Source organism: Aphelocoma coerulescens, chromosome 27 (assembly GCF_041296385.1).
Source record: "Aphelocoma coerulescens isolate FSJ_1873_10779 chromosome 27, UR_Acoe_1.0, whole genome shotgun sequence".
In the NCBI taxonomy this organism is placed as follows: domain Eukaryota; kingdom Metazoa; phylum Chordata; class Aves; order Passeriformes; family Corvidae; genus Aphelocoma; species Aphelocoma coerulescens.
Genome location: NC_091040.1, coordinates 2,735,972 through 2,750,878, shown reverse-complemented (window position 1 = coordinate 2,750,878; position 14,907 = coordinate 2,735,972). Strand labels below are relative to the sequence as shown.

Below are 14,907 nucleotides of genomic sequence, written 5' to 3'. Positions count from 1 at the left end.
GTGACATTATATGAGTAAAACTATTCAACTCCCCTATATACAACTTATAAATGTCATCATTTAAAACAGCATTATGAGTAGGATTGTTGCGAAGTCACTTTACTAAAAAAAGTCCCCCAGAAACGTTTCTTTATTCTTCAGTTTGAGGGAAATTTTCTTGCACTGTCTTTACACACTTTCCCTCAGAGCCTGTAAGTACTTTTCCAGACACTCATTCTTTCTTGATGACCCAAGTAATTCAAAAAACCATCTCAGTTATTTGGTCTCAAATTAATGTTCAGTGTCTCTGTCTAAGGGCTCTGCAGTCAGGCCAGACTGGTGTTTACAGTGCTTGCTAATGTCAGGGCAAGCTGCTGGCTTTAGCCAAACCCAGGCTTCCTCCCATTCTCAGCTCAGCCCAATGCCAGAGTCAGCAGCAGACCCTGACAGCAATAGAGCTACGCAAAGATAAAATCTTGGCAAGGAAAAGAGAAATATCATTAGGATGTTCAGATGAGGAAGAGTGTAAGGCAGAAGGAAGAGAGACCAAATAGAACATAATGAGTGTGTCAGGGATTTGCATTCCAAAGTCACCGTCTGCGTGTCCAGGGCAGTCTGGCATTCATGAGAGACATTGTCATCATGGCCCGTCATCCCCACTCACCATGGACTCTCACAAAAGGGCTCCTGTTACCTGCCTTACTTTGAAACAGGGCTCACAAAGGAAGGGGGAAATCTCAAAGGAAATGCAGATTAAACTGAACAAAGTCCACTTCTGTGATACAGTGTTCTGCTACTGGCATGTTCCGACCAGTTCCTGATCCCCCTTTGACCCCCGCACCTCAACTCTCCACCCTTGTTGCACAAAGAGATCCCAAAAGCACTGGATGGATTACCTAATGGTTTCTTTAAACTGGGTAAAACTTGTAATACAGGATTAGTAACTCCTGGCTAATTAAGAGTGTCCTTCCTTATGGCTTACCAGATCTAACAAGCCAGACCTGGTGTTTGCAGCATCTGGACAAAATGTGCCCAGGTTTTCTTGAACAATTTTCTGTGTTATTTAAAGATATGTTCATTTATCAGATTTACATAGCAGAGCCACATTGTTGTGACACAAATAATTATAAAAACTTCTAAGTAGCCCCTTATTTCTACATCAAAGAAAAGAATGTGCTTTGTGCTGGGTTATTGTACTGAACTACAAGAAAGAAGAAGGAAAAACGAATATTTGAAGTGCCTTATGGAACACACCTGTCCTTATTTCACATTCCTGAGCAATGCTCTGGCTTTACTCTGCCCTGGTGTCCCCTCATGCAGAGGTGAGATGCACTCCCTGTGCCCTGTGTCACACTTGGCTGTGGTCTGAGCGATGCTGGATAAGAGGCAGCGGAATTCCTGTTCTCCTCTGCTAAGAAGCAGCAGAATTCCCACTCCACTCCACCACTCTGATGATTTTAACCTTCTCTTACACCTGTACTGTTGCTCTCTGTACAGGCCAGACCAGTACAGCTCACAGCACCATCCTCACAGCTCACCCCATGATTGACACCATCATGCACCAATGGCTCCAACACAGACATTCAAGTGTCTTTTACGAGGTGGAGTAACCCAATTAGTCCTTAAACATACAAATATGCGTTACACCACATTCTGTTTGTTTCTGGAAAAAATTGCTTATGTCTGGAGAATCTTTCACAGCTCCAGAATGCTCTGTACAACTGCAGATCTCCTTTGTGTTGAACAGCTCATGACACCATGTCACCAGCCATGTGTGTCCTGTATCTGGTGGTTACTCATTACCTCTGAATTTGTGCTCCGGTAGATAAGCTATGCATTCCTGAATGTATTTAGGGTGGGTCTACACCCTAAATAATAAATAATGATGCTAATATTTACCACTTGCATGCACTATTAACATCACATTCTCACACCATGCTGAGAGATGAAGTCAGGGAGATAATGAATGGGGGCTGTATTATCATTCCCATTTTATTGCCTGAGAAATTGGAAAAAGAGATGACACAACTCGCTCAAGGCTGCAAAGAAAGTCACTGAGAGCCACTAAATTAGAATCCATCACTTCACAGCTTCTACTTAGCAGGCTATTAGATAATACAACTTCCTGAAGAGCCATTCCCCACTCACAGCAATCCTGTCAGTGTCTGATTGCTCGGAAGAGATAATGCTATTGATTCATTCTAAGTGTTTATGGCTGGTCAGGACCCTGCACATACTCTGATTATGTTCTTCAGTGTACCTGTGCCAACAGCCTGACTGAAATGAGTGCTGTACAGAACACTGCTGGCGGCTTTGGCGGCTTTGTAGTATTTGGGAGACTTTAAGAGCACAGGTGGTGCTGCTTCTGATCTCAGAGAAGTGGCTTGAAGGGAAGAAAATCTTCAGGATTGTGATGATGTATGGCTTGAAAAATTACTTTATTAATTCATTGTATTGAAACTGATTGAACTCTGCCAGCTGGTATTTGTTCTCCTTCAGGATTCCATACACACAGAAGTGCCATTTGGACACAGGCACAAAGAAAGTGCAATTTGAAAAATATGAAGCATCGTTAAAAACAACACCCTCCAAGTGAATAAATTCTATTTCCCATAAATGGAAAAGGATAGCAAAGAAACATCAGCAGGAAAGAACAGCACTTCTCAGTCTAAGTGAATGATGCAACAATACCTCTTCAAACCAACAAGATACAGGAACTGGCCTATAAAAGGAGGCTGAAACCATCAGCGTTCACAACTGGCTCCTTTGCAGTTTCACCTGCCATTTAAGGCAGTCCTGCACGGAATAATCCTCAGCATGATTTCCAAGAGCCTTGACTGCACTCCAGCCTGGGCATGAGTCACAGCTCATTTCACTTGTAGAAATGTTAAAACTTATTAAGGTGTATTACAATAGGCAGCTTTGGTAAGTGAAGTGTTGATCCCCTGGAAGAAGTGTGCGATGAGGTAATGCAGTCATGGTTTGTGCTATTAATCACACATTCTTCTGGGGAGCTGGCCCCACACTGCTGGGGTTCAGCCTTATTTATCAACAGCCACATCTGTAGAATGAAAATTTTTGCTTTCTGCTTTCCTGGTTAATGCAGATGCACAATTAACAAAGTCACTTCAGAAAGAGAAGAAAAGAAATCTTGCCTTTATAGCACTGCTAAACCCACTGGTTCTACAGATTATTGAAGCAGAGAGAATAGGTAAAGCAGAAGAGCCGGTAAAACATTTCACAATGTCCACACCCTGACCTATAAAGGTTTCTAAAGTTTTGCTAGGAGATGGCTGCTCCTGTGTATGAATCATTTAGAAAAAGGAAGAATCTATAAACAGGGAAGCAAGGAAAGAATAATGCTGGAGAGGCTGCACCCCCTGTCCCCCTAAGTCCTGCATTATACAGCAAAAGCATGTTAATTATTGACTCTACTTGGACGTTTGGCTTGGTGAAATCACAACTAAAGTTTTACCATGTGTTGTTTCCTCATCATTCCTCCCTCTGTAAAATTTTTGATTCTTTTCAAACTGTACTTTTATGATATCTTTAATTGTGTGACTATACTGAAATGACCTACTTGAGCCCCAGGCCTAGGGCTGCCACAAACCAATTATCTGCAAAAATATTCAGTGAAACAGAAGCATCAATGTCCAACAGTTTGGAGTGTCCCTATGGCAGGAGCTCCCACTCCGAGACATGACCTAATGGTGAGGCAGGTGCAGGGCTGCTTCTTCTGGACATGTTCATTTGCTTTTTGAATGTCTGAATATGCATCAGAAGCTTAAAGGCATAAAATCATAATACCAGCTGTGGTGAAGACACTTTCAATACCTATATAGACTTTGGGGGTAAATTTTTTGGCTTTCCAATGTCCTAAGGACAAGTCCAAAGGAGTCGATGTGACGGGCTGTAATTAGGCTCTATTGAAAGCAACAAAAATGAGGAATATAATTTGGAAAAATATGTTTTAATTAAGAGGCATAATTAGCTGGAGCAGGCAGGGAAAAGGAGAAACAAACAGGCTGAAGTAGCTATAAACTACAGTTCTTCCTTAGAACAGAAGTTAAAGGTGTGCTGCCTTTAGAGAAATACTGGCTTTGGTGCAGCTCTGCATCCCTGAACCAATGTATCAGAAAATAAAACATCAAATGCATCAAACAAAAAACTGGGAGTGACTCTTACCAGAACAATTTCAAAGCAGGAAATCTATAACGTTGCTTCAAGCAGACAGAAATTGTGATCGTAAAGTTACCAGTGCAGGAAAGAAAACACATTTTTATGTCTTATTAGTAAGACAAATGACTAATTTTTGAAAGCCGCTCCAGCACCCAGGCTCTGCTTTCAGGTTAATCTCACAAGAGACAATCTCAAGACAGTCTGAGAATGGATCCACTGGAAATAACATTGCTTCTGTGCAGAACAAAAACAATAAAAACACAACTAAAGCAACCTTTTCTTTAATGTCTACAGCCTATCGCTGCCTAAAAATTGAGATACTCAAGCATCAGTCATAAAAAAAGGTGTAATTCAAAGGGATAATGAACACTCTCTGTCCTCAAAGGCTCAGATGTCAGAATTTAGAAAGATAACCCATTCTTCTTGCCATTGCTTCCAAACCCACTCCATACACAGCACTGAACTCCTTAATTACAGCTGGTGGCTCTAAAGAGAAATATTCCTCTAAACGTTTGGCGACAAGAGCGATGCAACTAAATTTCCTGTGGATATAGGCCCAGGAAAGTGGATAATATGAGAAATCTCGTTATGTAATCCGTGAGGTTTTTTCCCCTTGTTCAAGCTCCGCACGGATTCTCCCGCGGTGCACAGCACAGGGAGGGCTGGAGGCAGCTCCGTTCCGAAGGCCGGTGGTGGCCTCTAGTGACAACCAGGTAGATCCGCACGGAGCCCGTCCCTGCTCCTGCCGCTCCTCTGGGGCTCCTGAGGCTGGGGAACAACTTCTAACTGGAAATTTCTGCTGCAGTATTTGTGCAATGTACGTTACTAGCAGTGCCAGACTTTCTCCAGGGGAGTATGGAGACGGATTTTCGGCCTGTTTCCTTTATTTTGCTTTTTTAGTACCTGCTTTCCTGACACAGATCTGGGCGCTGGGATGGTATTTTGGGTTCCAAGCAGCTGATAGCTTGCTCCTGGTTGTACAAACCCCTGGAGTGGGGATGCCGTGGGACCGCTGGAATGCACTGAAGGATGATATTCCAGAGCGGTCCCCAAACAAGAAGCTGCAGGTGTACCTCTACCCAAGCACCTCCTGGCATTTTGAGTGCAAGCATACCCTGGGGAAAAATTGAGTTTTTCTTCTGATTTGGGGGCTCCAAGCGTGGCACAAGTGAGATTCCCGAAACCACAAGGATTTTTTTTAAGTTAATAAAAAAATCTACACAGATGTGAACATATGCAATACAGTGTGTTTGTACATATCTTTTATGGTGTACAATCAGTGTGTGCTTATATTTGCACAGGGCCATGGAAATTGTATTTGCCTCCTGAATCATATAAATATGCAATACTTTTCATAGATACTGAACTACTCCAGCATTATGGACCTGAGTCAGTAAGCTGAAATTCTCTCCAGTTCTCTGGTTTCCTCATTTCCCTGACACTTCAGTTGCACAGGGTTTTTCCAAGAGAGAGAGAGATCTGCCAGCAGTCCTTGTTAAAGCTGATCTTAATGGCACTTTTGGGGGATAAAAAAGAGAAGGTTCGTTTGTGTGGCCTGGAGCTGTTTTTGTTGGCACTGAGATCTGATTCTGTTCGAGGAGAGCAGCTGAGACAGGAAAGGCAGCTCCTGACTTTCATTTTCCACCTGTGGCTGGGGAGGGAAGGAACCCACACACTGCCTTATGCATTCCAGGAGCTGGAGCACCTCTCTAAGTACCATAAATATGTAAAGTAATGTTTTAACTTACCCCTCTGGTCAAAGCTCCAAGCAGAAAGAAATAAGGTGCAGTGGTTTGATGACAGAGATATTTTCATTGGACAAAAGATAAAAAGGAGAGGGAAATGAGGGGAAAAAATATGTGAGGCAGACAGTGTAAGATCTTGAGCTGCAAATGTTCAGGGCTTAGGTGAATCCAGATGAGTTGGTGACATCATCCAGAACTTTCTCTCCTCTGATCCCATTCAGCAAAGCATAAAGCACTTCGCTTTGCTCCTTGGAGAGAGCAGGCTTCACAGGCATTGGCATTAACAGGAGGTGCAAAGGTAGTTAAGAAGAGAAGGAGGGGAACATCTCAGACCCAGAAATACTGAATACTGGAATATGGCTGGAACACTGAACACGGAATGCATCTCTCTTGAATGCACTTTGCATAGCAGACATCTTCAGGACTGTAGTGCTGATCTTTCCAAATCAAACTGTAATGATGCTAAACCCAAACACAGGGACCAACAAAAGGGTGTTGGATTTCACTCCTAGAATGGATCATCTCTACAGACTGCTAAAAGACTTTGCTTTATTTCAGTCTCTATGTCAGCCAAAAGAAAAGCATCTGTTCCACCTAAAAGCAGCAGAAATACAGACCCACAGCTGGGTGTGTCTTTTTCCTTGAACGCTCCAGACTGGTTGCCCATGGCTGGTTAGCACAGGTGAGTCAGATGGAATGGTATCCACATTATCAGAGCCCTGCAGGACTTATCTCCATGGCCCTCTAATGCACATTAAACTTCTCCCACACAGGTGACATTTCTTCATGAAATCAAACAATTCGTAAGTGTTGCTATAAATGTTTTATTATGTCTACAGCCATTCCCCTCTGACTGAGCACGTCGCTGAAGGAAGTGTTACCCGTGAATCCACAGACTGTCCTCTACAGCTCCCACAACTGAATCTGGAGCTGAAACTGCTCTGCTGAGCTAAAGCACCAGCAAACTGTTACAGCACTTTTTCAGTGCTGACCAAAACTGCAGTACTGGACAATAGATTTTTAGGTTGCCCGGAATCTATTTAGATAACTTACTCTTACAACCAATAAAATTAAAAAATAAATAAAAATGAGGCAGCCCATGTTCTTGCAGATAATTCCTGGGCATAGTCCAGGGGTGGAGGAAGCCAAGGCCACTCCCAATTTACGCCTTGAGGAGCCCCTTGCCCTCCAGCCCGTCTGGGGCCTCGCCCTCCCCTCACTGCCACAGCTCCAGTTTCAGGGCTCACTCTGGCAGTTTCCAGTGATTGATACAACCAGATATGTTTCATGGAAAAAAGTGTACTGAACCAAAACCAGGAGAAAACCCCACCTCTGGTGTGAACCTATCCTGATCCTAGCAAATAGTCTAGCTTTTTGGAGGGTACAGAACCATATATAAAATGATAAGACCCGAAAAATTGTCAGTAAACAATTTAGGGATAAGAATAAAAAGAACACTAAGAAAATTCAGCCTCATATCTTTTCACATTAGGTTTGCACTATGCCATTGCTCTGTGCTTCCCCTTGCATACATCTCAGACACTTCTGCTTAACAGTGTAGAAGAAAATGATAGCTGGAGGTTCAGCTTGAACAAAAGCAGCACAGCCATAACACAAGGCAAATGTGTGACCTAAGCCTGATGCTCACTTTAATTCAGATCGCTGACTTCTTTTTTCGTTTACTCACTAAATGAAAAAATGGAACCTCCAAATGATGTTTAGAAAAAATATCACCAAGGTAACATGAAAACTAATTTTAGTAAATACTGAGAAGACAATGCAGAATGTTTGCTCTTAAGTAGACTGCCACAAAATCCTGCAGAGATCTAGGCAGTGAGATATAGAGCCAAGGGATGTAAGAACAGCAGGATCTCTTCTGTACTTCTCTTACATTCTAAAGGTGTAAGCTCTGCTCTACTAAAATGTGTAATTCTTACTCAGCCGGAATAATTTCAATGGATAAAAGACAACGTACCTTGAGTCTCTGTAATGACACACCAAATGTCATGGCCAGTGTACTTTGGTTTCACATCTCATAAAGGTTTTTTTATTACAAGTTACACCCAAAGAAGTTCAAGGTCCAAAGACACACCACAGCATCCTCCTAGAAAAAAAATCCTGCCCTGCACACTGATTGCTTTGGTTTGGAAGCTGTGTTTCCAGAACAGCCAAATACAACAGTTTAACTCTCTGACTTGAGCCAAGACCAGTTAGACTAATCCATAGCACAGTAACTTAAAAAACTTGGCAGTACTGATTCCCTAATATTCTGGGTTGGGTGCTCTCAGAAACCTGAAGGTGCCTCCAATACACAGTTCAATGCCTTCGAAGCTCAGTGTCTCACCAATTTCCTTGCCCCAAGGTTGGGAGATCAGTACATACAGCAGCTGCTCTCACTAACACAAGCCATATGTGTTCATTGTTCTACCTGACAGTATCAGTAACACACATAAGCACTGTCAGTGCAATGCCCCAGAAGCTGCACCTCCACACTGTCCCGACACTCACCTGCCACCTGCTCTCCTGCAGCACTAACAACCCCTCAGCAATCGGGTTTTCTCCTTGCTTTCCAAATTCTCCATGCACTTTCTGTATCAAGTGTACAGCACAGTCAGCCCAGGAGCCTCTGCACGATCAGCAGTAGGGCTGTTGGGTTTCTTTATGCCATGCAAAGGCAGCTGGTTTCCTGTTAATGACCTGAGCCCCTGGGTTGGGGACAGACCCCCCCAGCATGGCACTTGTTAGCTGGTGGTCTCTGGAATATTGATGAGGCAGGAGGGAAACTTGTTTTGCTTCAACTTCAGCCACGCAGGAGGGCTGGAGGCTCGTTCTGCTGGAAGCTGGAACGCAACGCTTCCTGCCACTCAGACTTCAGCATCTCACATGTGAAACACAGTGGGCTGTGAAGGTTTCCAATATTCTCATTCCTCCTACCTCACTTAAGGGCAAAGAAATACCCTTCCCACTTAATCTCAGCTGTACTGAAAGCTCGAATTCCACTTGCAAGGGTTTTCTAATACCAGACAAATGCATATCCAGTCCAAGCTGATGGCAACAGCCTCCACTCTCCACTGGCAGTGCAGATGTTGGTTTGTGCTTACTACAAAATTATTCACATGGTAGTACATCTGCCTCCTTTCTAATAATTTATACACTGTTCTAGACCGTCCTGAGGCCCAAGTTATTGCTTACTCAACAGAAATATAAATATTTTAAGTCTCTTGTCACATACAAGAGGCAACTCTCATTTTAAATTCATGCACTGCATAAGGGGCTAAGAACCTACTCGTTTGTTCCATAGGGCTACCAAGAGGATTGTCTGCAGGTACATGGTTATAAATGATTCAACAGATCATTTTTTGTTTATCTGTTATACAAAATAACAAAGCAAGCAAACTATCCAGGGAGTGTTCCTCAAACACAGACGAACAGATGAAAACCCCTTTAAATTATGGGGGGGGGGGGCAATATCCTGTGTGCTCTTTGTGCTGACACCAGTGACATTCTGCGTCAACAGAGGTGGGGTTTCCAGCCACTGTGCTTCCTCTTGGACCTGGTATAAAGGTGCACGGTGCACACTCAGCTCCTCGCTGCCGTCTCTATCTGTGCTGCTTTACCTGCTTCAGTCCAGAAGACAAAGAGCACAAATGGCATTCTCCACCCGCAGCATCCAGTGGGGTACGAGCAGCCGTCTCCAGTCCTCTGCACCCAGTGTCAGTAGTCTGACCTCCAGGAAAATGTCCATCCAGAAGATCCAGGCACCCAGTGTCTACGGGGGAGCTGGGGGCTATGGCACCCGCATATCGACCAGCATCAGCTCTGGCCAAGGCCTCGGAGGGAGCTCCCAGCTCAGCATCACTGGTAGCGATGTGCTGCTCGCTGGCAATGAAAAATCAACTATGCAAAACCTGAACGATCGTTTGGCTGCGTACCTGGAGAGGGTGCGCTCGCTGGAGAAGTCAAACTCCCTGATCGAGATGCAGATCAAGGAGTGGTATGAGAAGAACACCAAAAGCGTAGGGCAGGACTACAGCTCCTACTTCAAAACAATTGAAGAACTCCGAAATAAGGTAATAATTAATATATAATAAAGAGATTGTAGAGCCCTCTATAAATATAGGAATTGCAATTATCAGTGAGAGAGAGAATAATCTGCTGTAGAAAATGTACTTTTCCAAACTGTAACTGGCCCAGCTGAGGAAAAAGAAAGTTCAATTTTGACCATCTACAAATTAGTGACAGATTTTATGTCACTTGTAATACCAGATATATGCTTGCAGTGGTAAGTAATCTCATACCTGAAAAATCTTTGACTCAAAATTAACTAGTTCTATGATATTTGCCTTAGGTGGCTTTAATTAGAGAAAGTACTAATGGTAATCTATGTATTTAAATATAGTTTAGCAACAGTCTATTTCAAACTGGGTGTTTAGAAAAGAAGGACAAATGCTCAGAAAAAAATTAAAGATCACTACTTAAAATAGTAAATTACCACCAGAAACAATGAAATATTCCCAGCAATCAGCTGACATTTGTCAAATCATGTTTCCAGAATTTCCTTCAATCTTTCCTCTGTTATTTTTTATCAGTTCTACTTCCCAGCATTTAAAAGCAGATCCCTTCAGAGAGCAGTTCATGCTAACTATTCAATACTCTTATGTTGTGACAGGACAATTTCCCTTTTGAACATCCCTAACTCCTTTCATGCACTTCAGATGGAACTGAACTTAAACCCAGCTAACAGACAGCTGAAGTGAAGCAGGATGAAGCCCATTTACAGTATTCATTCCCAGGAAAGGATTGAATGTGAATTTCTTGAGTGCAAACTTTCATTGCTTGTCCACCATTCCCTTTAGATTTCTGCTGCCCAGATGGAAAATGCTGGGCTTGTCCTGCAGATCGACAATGCCAAGCTGGCTGTTGATGACTTTAGGCTGAAGTAAGTTCCATGATTTTGTATCTATTCTCCTTCATGCTCCTCTTATTTAGGAAAGCTTCCACTTATTGGAATCTGTGCCAAGAAGTGAACATTTTGCAATTTCAGTTTAATGAAAATTTCACAATGACTGTCGTAATTACTGATTCCAACATTTACACCAAACTGTTGCATTCCAATGATGACAAAAGGCACCTTATTGGACAGGTTTGAGAACGAACACCTGCTCAAGCAGAGTGTGGAGAGCGACATCACCGGACTGCTCCGTGTCCGTGACGACCTGACTCTGACGAAATCTGACCTGGAGTCCCAGATTGAGAATATAACTGAGGAACTCGTTTTCCTTAGGAAGAACCATGAGGAGGTGAGAGCAGCTGAGCACTGCCAGGGAGAGGGGTTCTGAGTGGCAAACACAAACAGCCTCGCTAGGAAGCACCTCTGTCCTTCCTGGAAGCAGCATAACTATGTGTGGCATTAAGGGACACCTAAGCTGTCAGGGGTCAAAGGCTGAACATTCCTCCATTCCAGAAACGAACGAGAGAAGGTTTTCTCTAAGAATAATATTTAGTTTAGGAATTGCTACCCCAAAAAGTACACAAATGGGAGCCATGACTTCTTGCCCTCATTCCATAGGTCCGGTTGTGAGGAAATCATTTTTATAATACATTTATCTATGATATAGCATTTATTGCTATAAAGTAAGTAAACTGTTCTAAGATGAGGTGCACTAAATAGTATTTACAAGGTGATTAAGTTGTCCTGCCCCAAGGTACTATTAAGGATTAGTCCTGTGTGTGCAGATGTTGAGTTTGTGTCCAATGCTGAGGAGTGACAGCTCCCTGCAGCTGATGCTAACACAGTCCCCATGCTGCAGGACCGTGACAGGCTGCGCAAAGAGGCGAGTGGCTCCGTGAACGTGGCGGTAGATGCTGCTCCCGGCATTGATCTCGCAGCTATTATGGAAAACATGAGAAAGCAATATGAAGAAATGGCAGAAAAGAACCGCCAAGAAGCCAAAGAACATTTTGAAAAGCAGGTAAAGTCAACTGCTTAAACATCAGCAAGAACCTCTGTCATGCCTGGCTGCAGTTCACAGTCCCTCCATTCCTCATTCCAGACAGCAGAACTGAACCAGGAAGTTGCCCTCAATGTTGAACGGCTGGAGGTCCAAAGGAAAGAGATCACGGAACGGAGGCAGGTCTTCCAGAGCCTGGAGCTGGAATTACAGTCCCTGCTGACCATGGTAAATAACAAAAAGCAAAATAAGGACTGTGGATAGCAGAGAGTTACACAGATAAATAGAGGAATGAGGGGCTTTACAATCAAAACGTTATTTTAACAGAAAAATGTATCTTCTGAATGACATGCCTCTGTTCTTCCCATGGACTATAGAAAGAGACCCTGGAAGGCTCTGTGGCTGAAACAGAAGCACGGTACAGTTACCAGCTCGCCCAGATACAGGGAGCAATTTCCAGTCTGGAGGCTCAGCTGAGGCAGCTCCGAGCTGACATGGAGGCTCAGAACAATGAGTACAGCACCCTGCTGGACATCAAGACTCACTTGGAGATGGAGATTGCCACGTACCGCCGGCTGCTGGAGGGAGAGGAAAGCAGGTGAGCATACACATGGCTTTGCACGTTGGTTTGGTTTTTGTGTCAAATCTGCCTCTCTCCAACTGCTTTGGGGTGGGGAAGTCTGTTGCCCAGTTCTGTGCCAGAGAATCAGAGCAGGCTGCCATTCAGGCTGGGCTGCTGAAGCTGCTGTGGAATTTTGAGGTGGGCTCTCCCAGCCTACAGACTGTCACTCTGTGAGCTGGGGAGTTGGGCAGATGTTCACATGCCAGGAACACCAGTAATGCAGTTTTGGATCAGCTTGTCCGTGTGGGTTAAGCAGAGAGTGGAACTTCCCCCCAGATTCTACCTGTTCAGCTGTTCTGGTTCAGGAACGAGATCGGGTGCACCTGCGTAGGATGAAGTCCTGGCACTGCAGAGATGAGCCTGCAGATTAACTGCAGCTACAGCTTATGCTTAGCAAGTTTCACTTTAACTGAGAGAACTTGTTCTACTGAGTTATCTCCTGGTTAAATGTCTTGATGAAAGGGGATTAGCTGTCCTGATCAAACACACAGGAAATGCACAAGGATGTTTCTTCAATACATGAGTTGCCATATATTAACATGTTCTAATTTATAATTTGAACAGGAATTTAGAACCAATAGCATCAATAGAAGAGCTTGAAAAAGGTATGTCCCACCAACTTCCTTCTGTTTTGATGGTTGCCTGTTGAAAGGTTATGGAATGATTAGCCTGATGTAAAACAACAGCTTCAGAGCAAATAATCATCCAGTGGAATCTCACATCAAGAAAGCAATCAACTGTATGGTTACCCTATAGGGACTATACAAACCTGGGTTTATATATACAATTCAGGTGCCCAGAGTAAATCCACAGACCCACCTTACCCATTCTGTGATTCTGTGAGTCCTCACACAGCCAAGAGAACAACAGAGAGTTCCTGAATTCCCCTCTGGAGAACGGCAGAAGCATTTGTTTCTCCCTACTGGCTGCATAGGGAGACTGAGGCTCCCATGTAACATATCCAGTTTCATAGCAAAAATTTCCGATTTGGTGTAAGTCTATCCCAAGGCTTTAGGTCTACAAGTCTGTGCTAAACTGAAGCAAAACTATCAAGATTGATACAGAGTTATTGAACCCTGTGTCCACTACAGTCTATGGGCAACATACTCAATCTCCAAAAGAGGAGAAGCCACACCCTGCACACTGCAAAAGTTTACCTCAAGTACCTGTGGGCTGAAGATGCTTTTTGCTATTTCCTCATCAACTGCTACTACTGCAGCAGCATTATTCTGTTAATGTACATTGCATTAATTAATTCTCTTTTCAATTTCCTTAACAGAATCAAGTAAACTTAAGAAGATCAAGACAATAGTTGAGGAGGTGGTTGATGGCAAGGTTGTCTCCTCTGAGGTCAGAGAGTTTGAAGAGAAGATGTAAATGGCACCAGCAGAGGAGACACCTCTGAGTTTCCTGGAGCTGATGCCAAAACTAAAAGATTTATAAAGAATCTGATCTAATTCACCCCAAACCTAAAGGGTTGAAAAATGCCGAATTATCACATCTTAAACAATTGTTGTTGTTGTTATTGTGGGGGAGCATTAATAAAAATCTGTAAGTTACAACATAAAAGACTTTGGGTCTACTTACATAGTGACTAAGTACCTTGATGAATGAAAATCAAATCAGCCTGGTATAAATGTATAATTGCTTCCAACAGAGATAAAAATGGAAGTATTAGGTTTTTAAAATACATTAAGACATCAATTCATCCCATCTTTTCTGAATGTGAACTCCCACTCAAACATAAAGCAGCTTCGCTTCATTAAAACCTGATTTTAATAAGATGTATCAATTTGGTTTTCATAATAAATTAACATGAAAAAATAAATTGAAGAAGCCTATTGGATACTTTTCATGCTCTGTGAATGATTATGTCACCAGGGACTACAGCAAGCCAAGATATTTTATCAATAAGAATATATTTGAAATGATCTCTCTCAAAACTCTCTGTGCAAATAATGTTCCCTGTCCCATAGGGAGGCCTCTGTGCCACACCTGGATCCTCAGTCCCAGGAGTTTACATTTTCCTCTTGAGAATATAAACACACAAAGCTCTTCCCTAAGAAATCTCACCTGTCCAGAGCTATTTACTGTACATAAACAGCTGCCAAAGAACTAATCCTCTGCTTTCAGTGCCCCGAGTCACTGAGACCAGGTTACCAGCTCATTTCCACAGATATGCTTTACTTACACCTTTGATCTTCCGCTCCTTTCTGCCCCAAAAGCACCCCATGCTCCTGGGTGTGGATAAATCAAAAATTAACACATTTCAGTTGACAAATCCAATTATATAATTAAGCCAAGACAAAGGAAAAACAATTTTCCATTTATCAAAATAACTTCAAAGAAAAATATACTGGTTTGGGAGGGCTTCCATGCCCAAACCTGCACCCAGAGGTGCTACATTTGATCTTTAAATTTGTATTATAAA

The 14,907-nt window shown here is 42.9% G+C and overlaps 1 protein-coding gene across 1 annotated transcript; it reads left to right on the top strand.

Annotated features, from left to right (window-relative positions):
- Positions 1 to 9,550: 9,550 nt before the first annotated feature.
- LOC138099198 (keratin, type I cytoskeletal 20-like) lies at positions 9,551 to 14,004 on the top strand. The gene is made up of 8 exons (XM_068996304.1): positions 9,551 to 9,973; positions 10,760 to 10,842; positions 11,047 to 11,203; positions 11,714 to 11,875; positions 11,957 to 12,082; positions 12,232 to 12,452; positions 13,041 to 13,081; positions 13,756 to 14,004. The coding sequence occupies exons 1-8, from the start codon at positions 9,551 to 9,553 to the stop codon at positions 13,851 to 13,853; spliced, it is 1,311 nt and encodes a 436-aa protein (XP_068852405.1). The 3' UTR covers positions 13,854 to 14,004.
- Positions 14,005 to 14,907: the final 903 nt, after the last annotated feature.

Coding starts and splice junctions, on each gene's coding strand:
- LOC138099198 (XM_068996304.1), top strand. CDS start 9,551: ATGGCATTCTCCACCCGCAGCATCCAGTGGGGTACGAGCAGCCGTCTC. Junction 11,876..11,956: donor AAGAACATTTTGAAAAGCAG/GTAAAGTCAACT, acceptor TCCTCATTCCAG/ACAGCAGAACTGAACCAGGA. Junction 12,083..12,231: donor TACAGTCCCTGCTGACCATG/GTAAATAACAAA, acceptor CATGGACTATAG/AAAGAGACCCTGGAAGGCTC.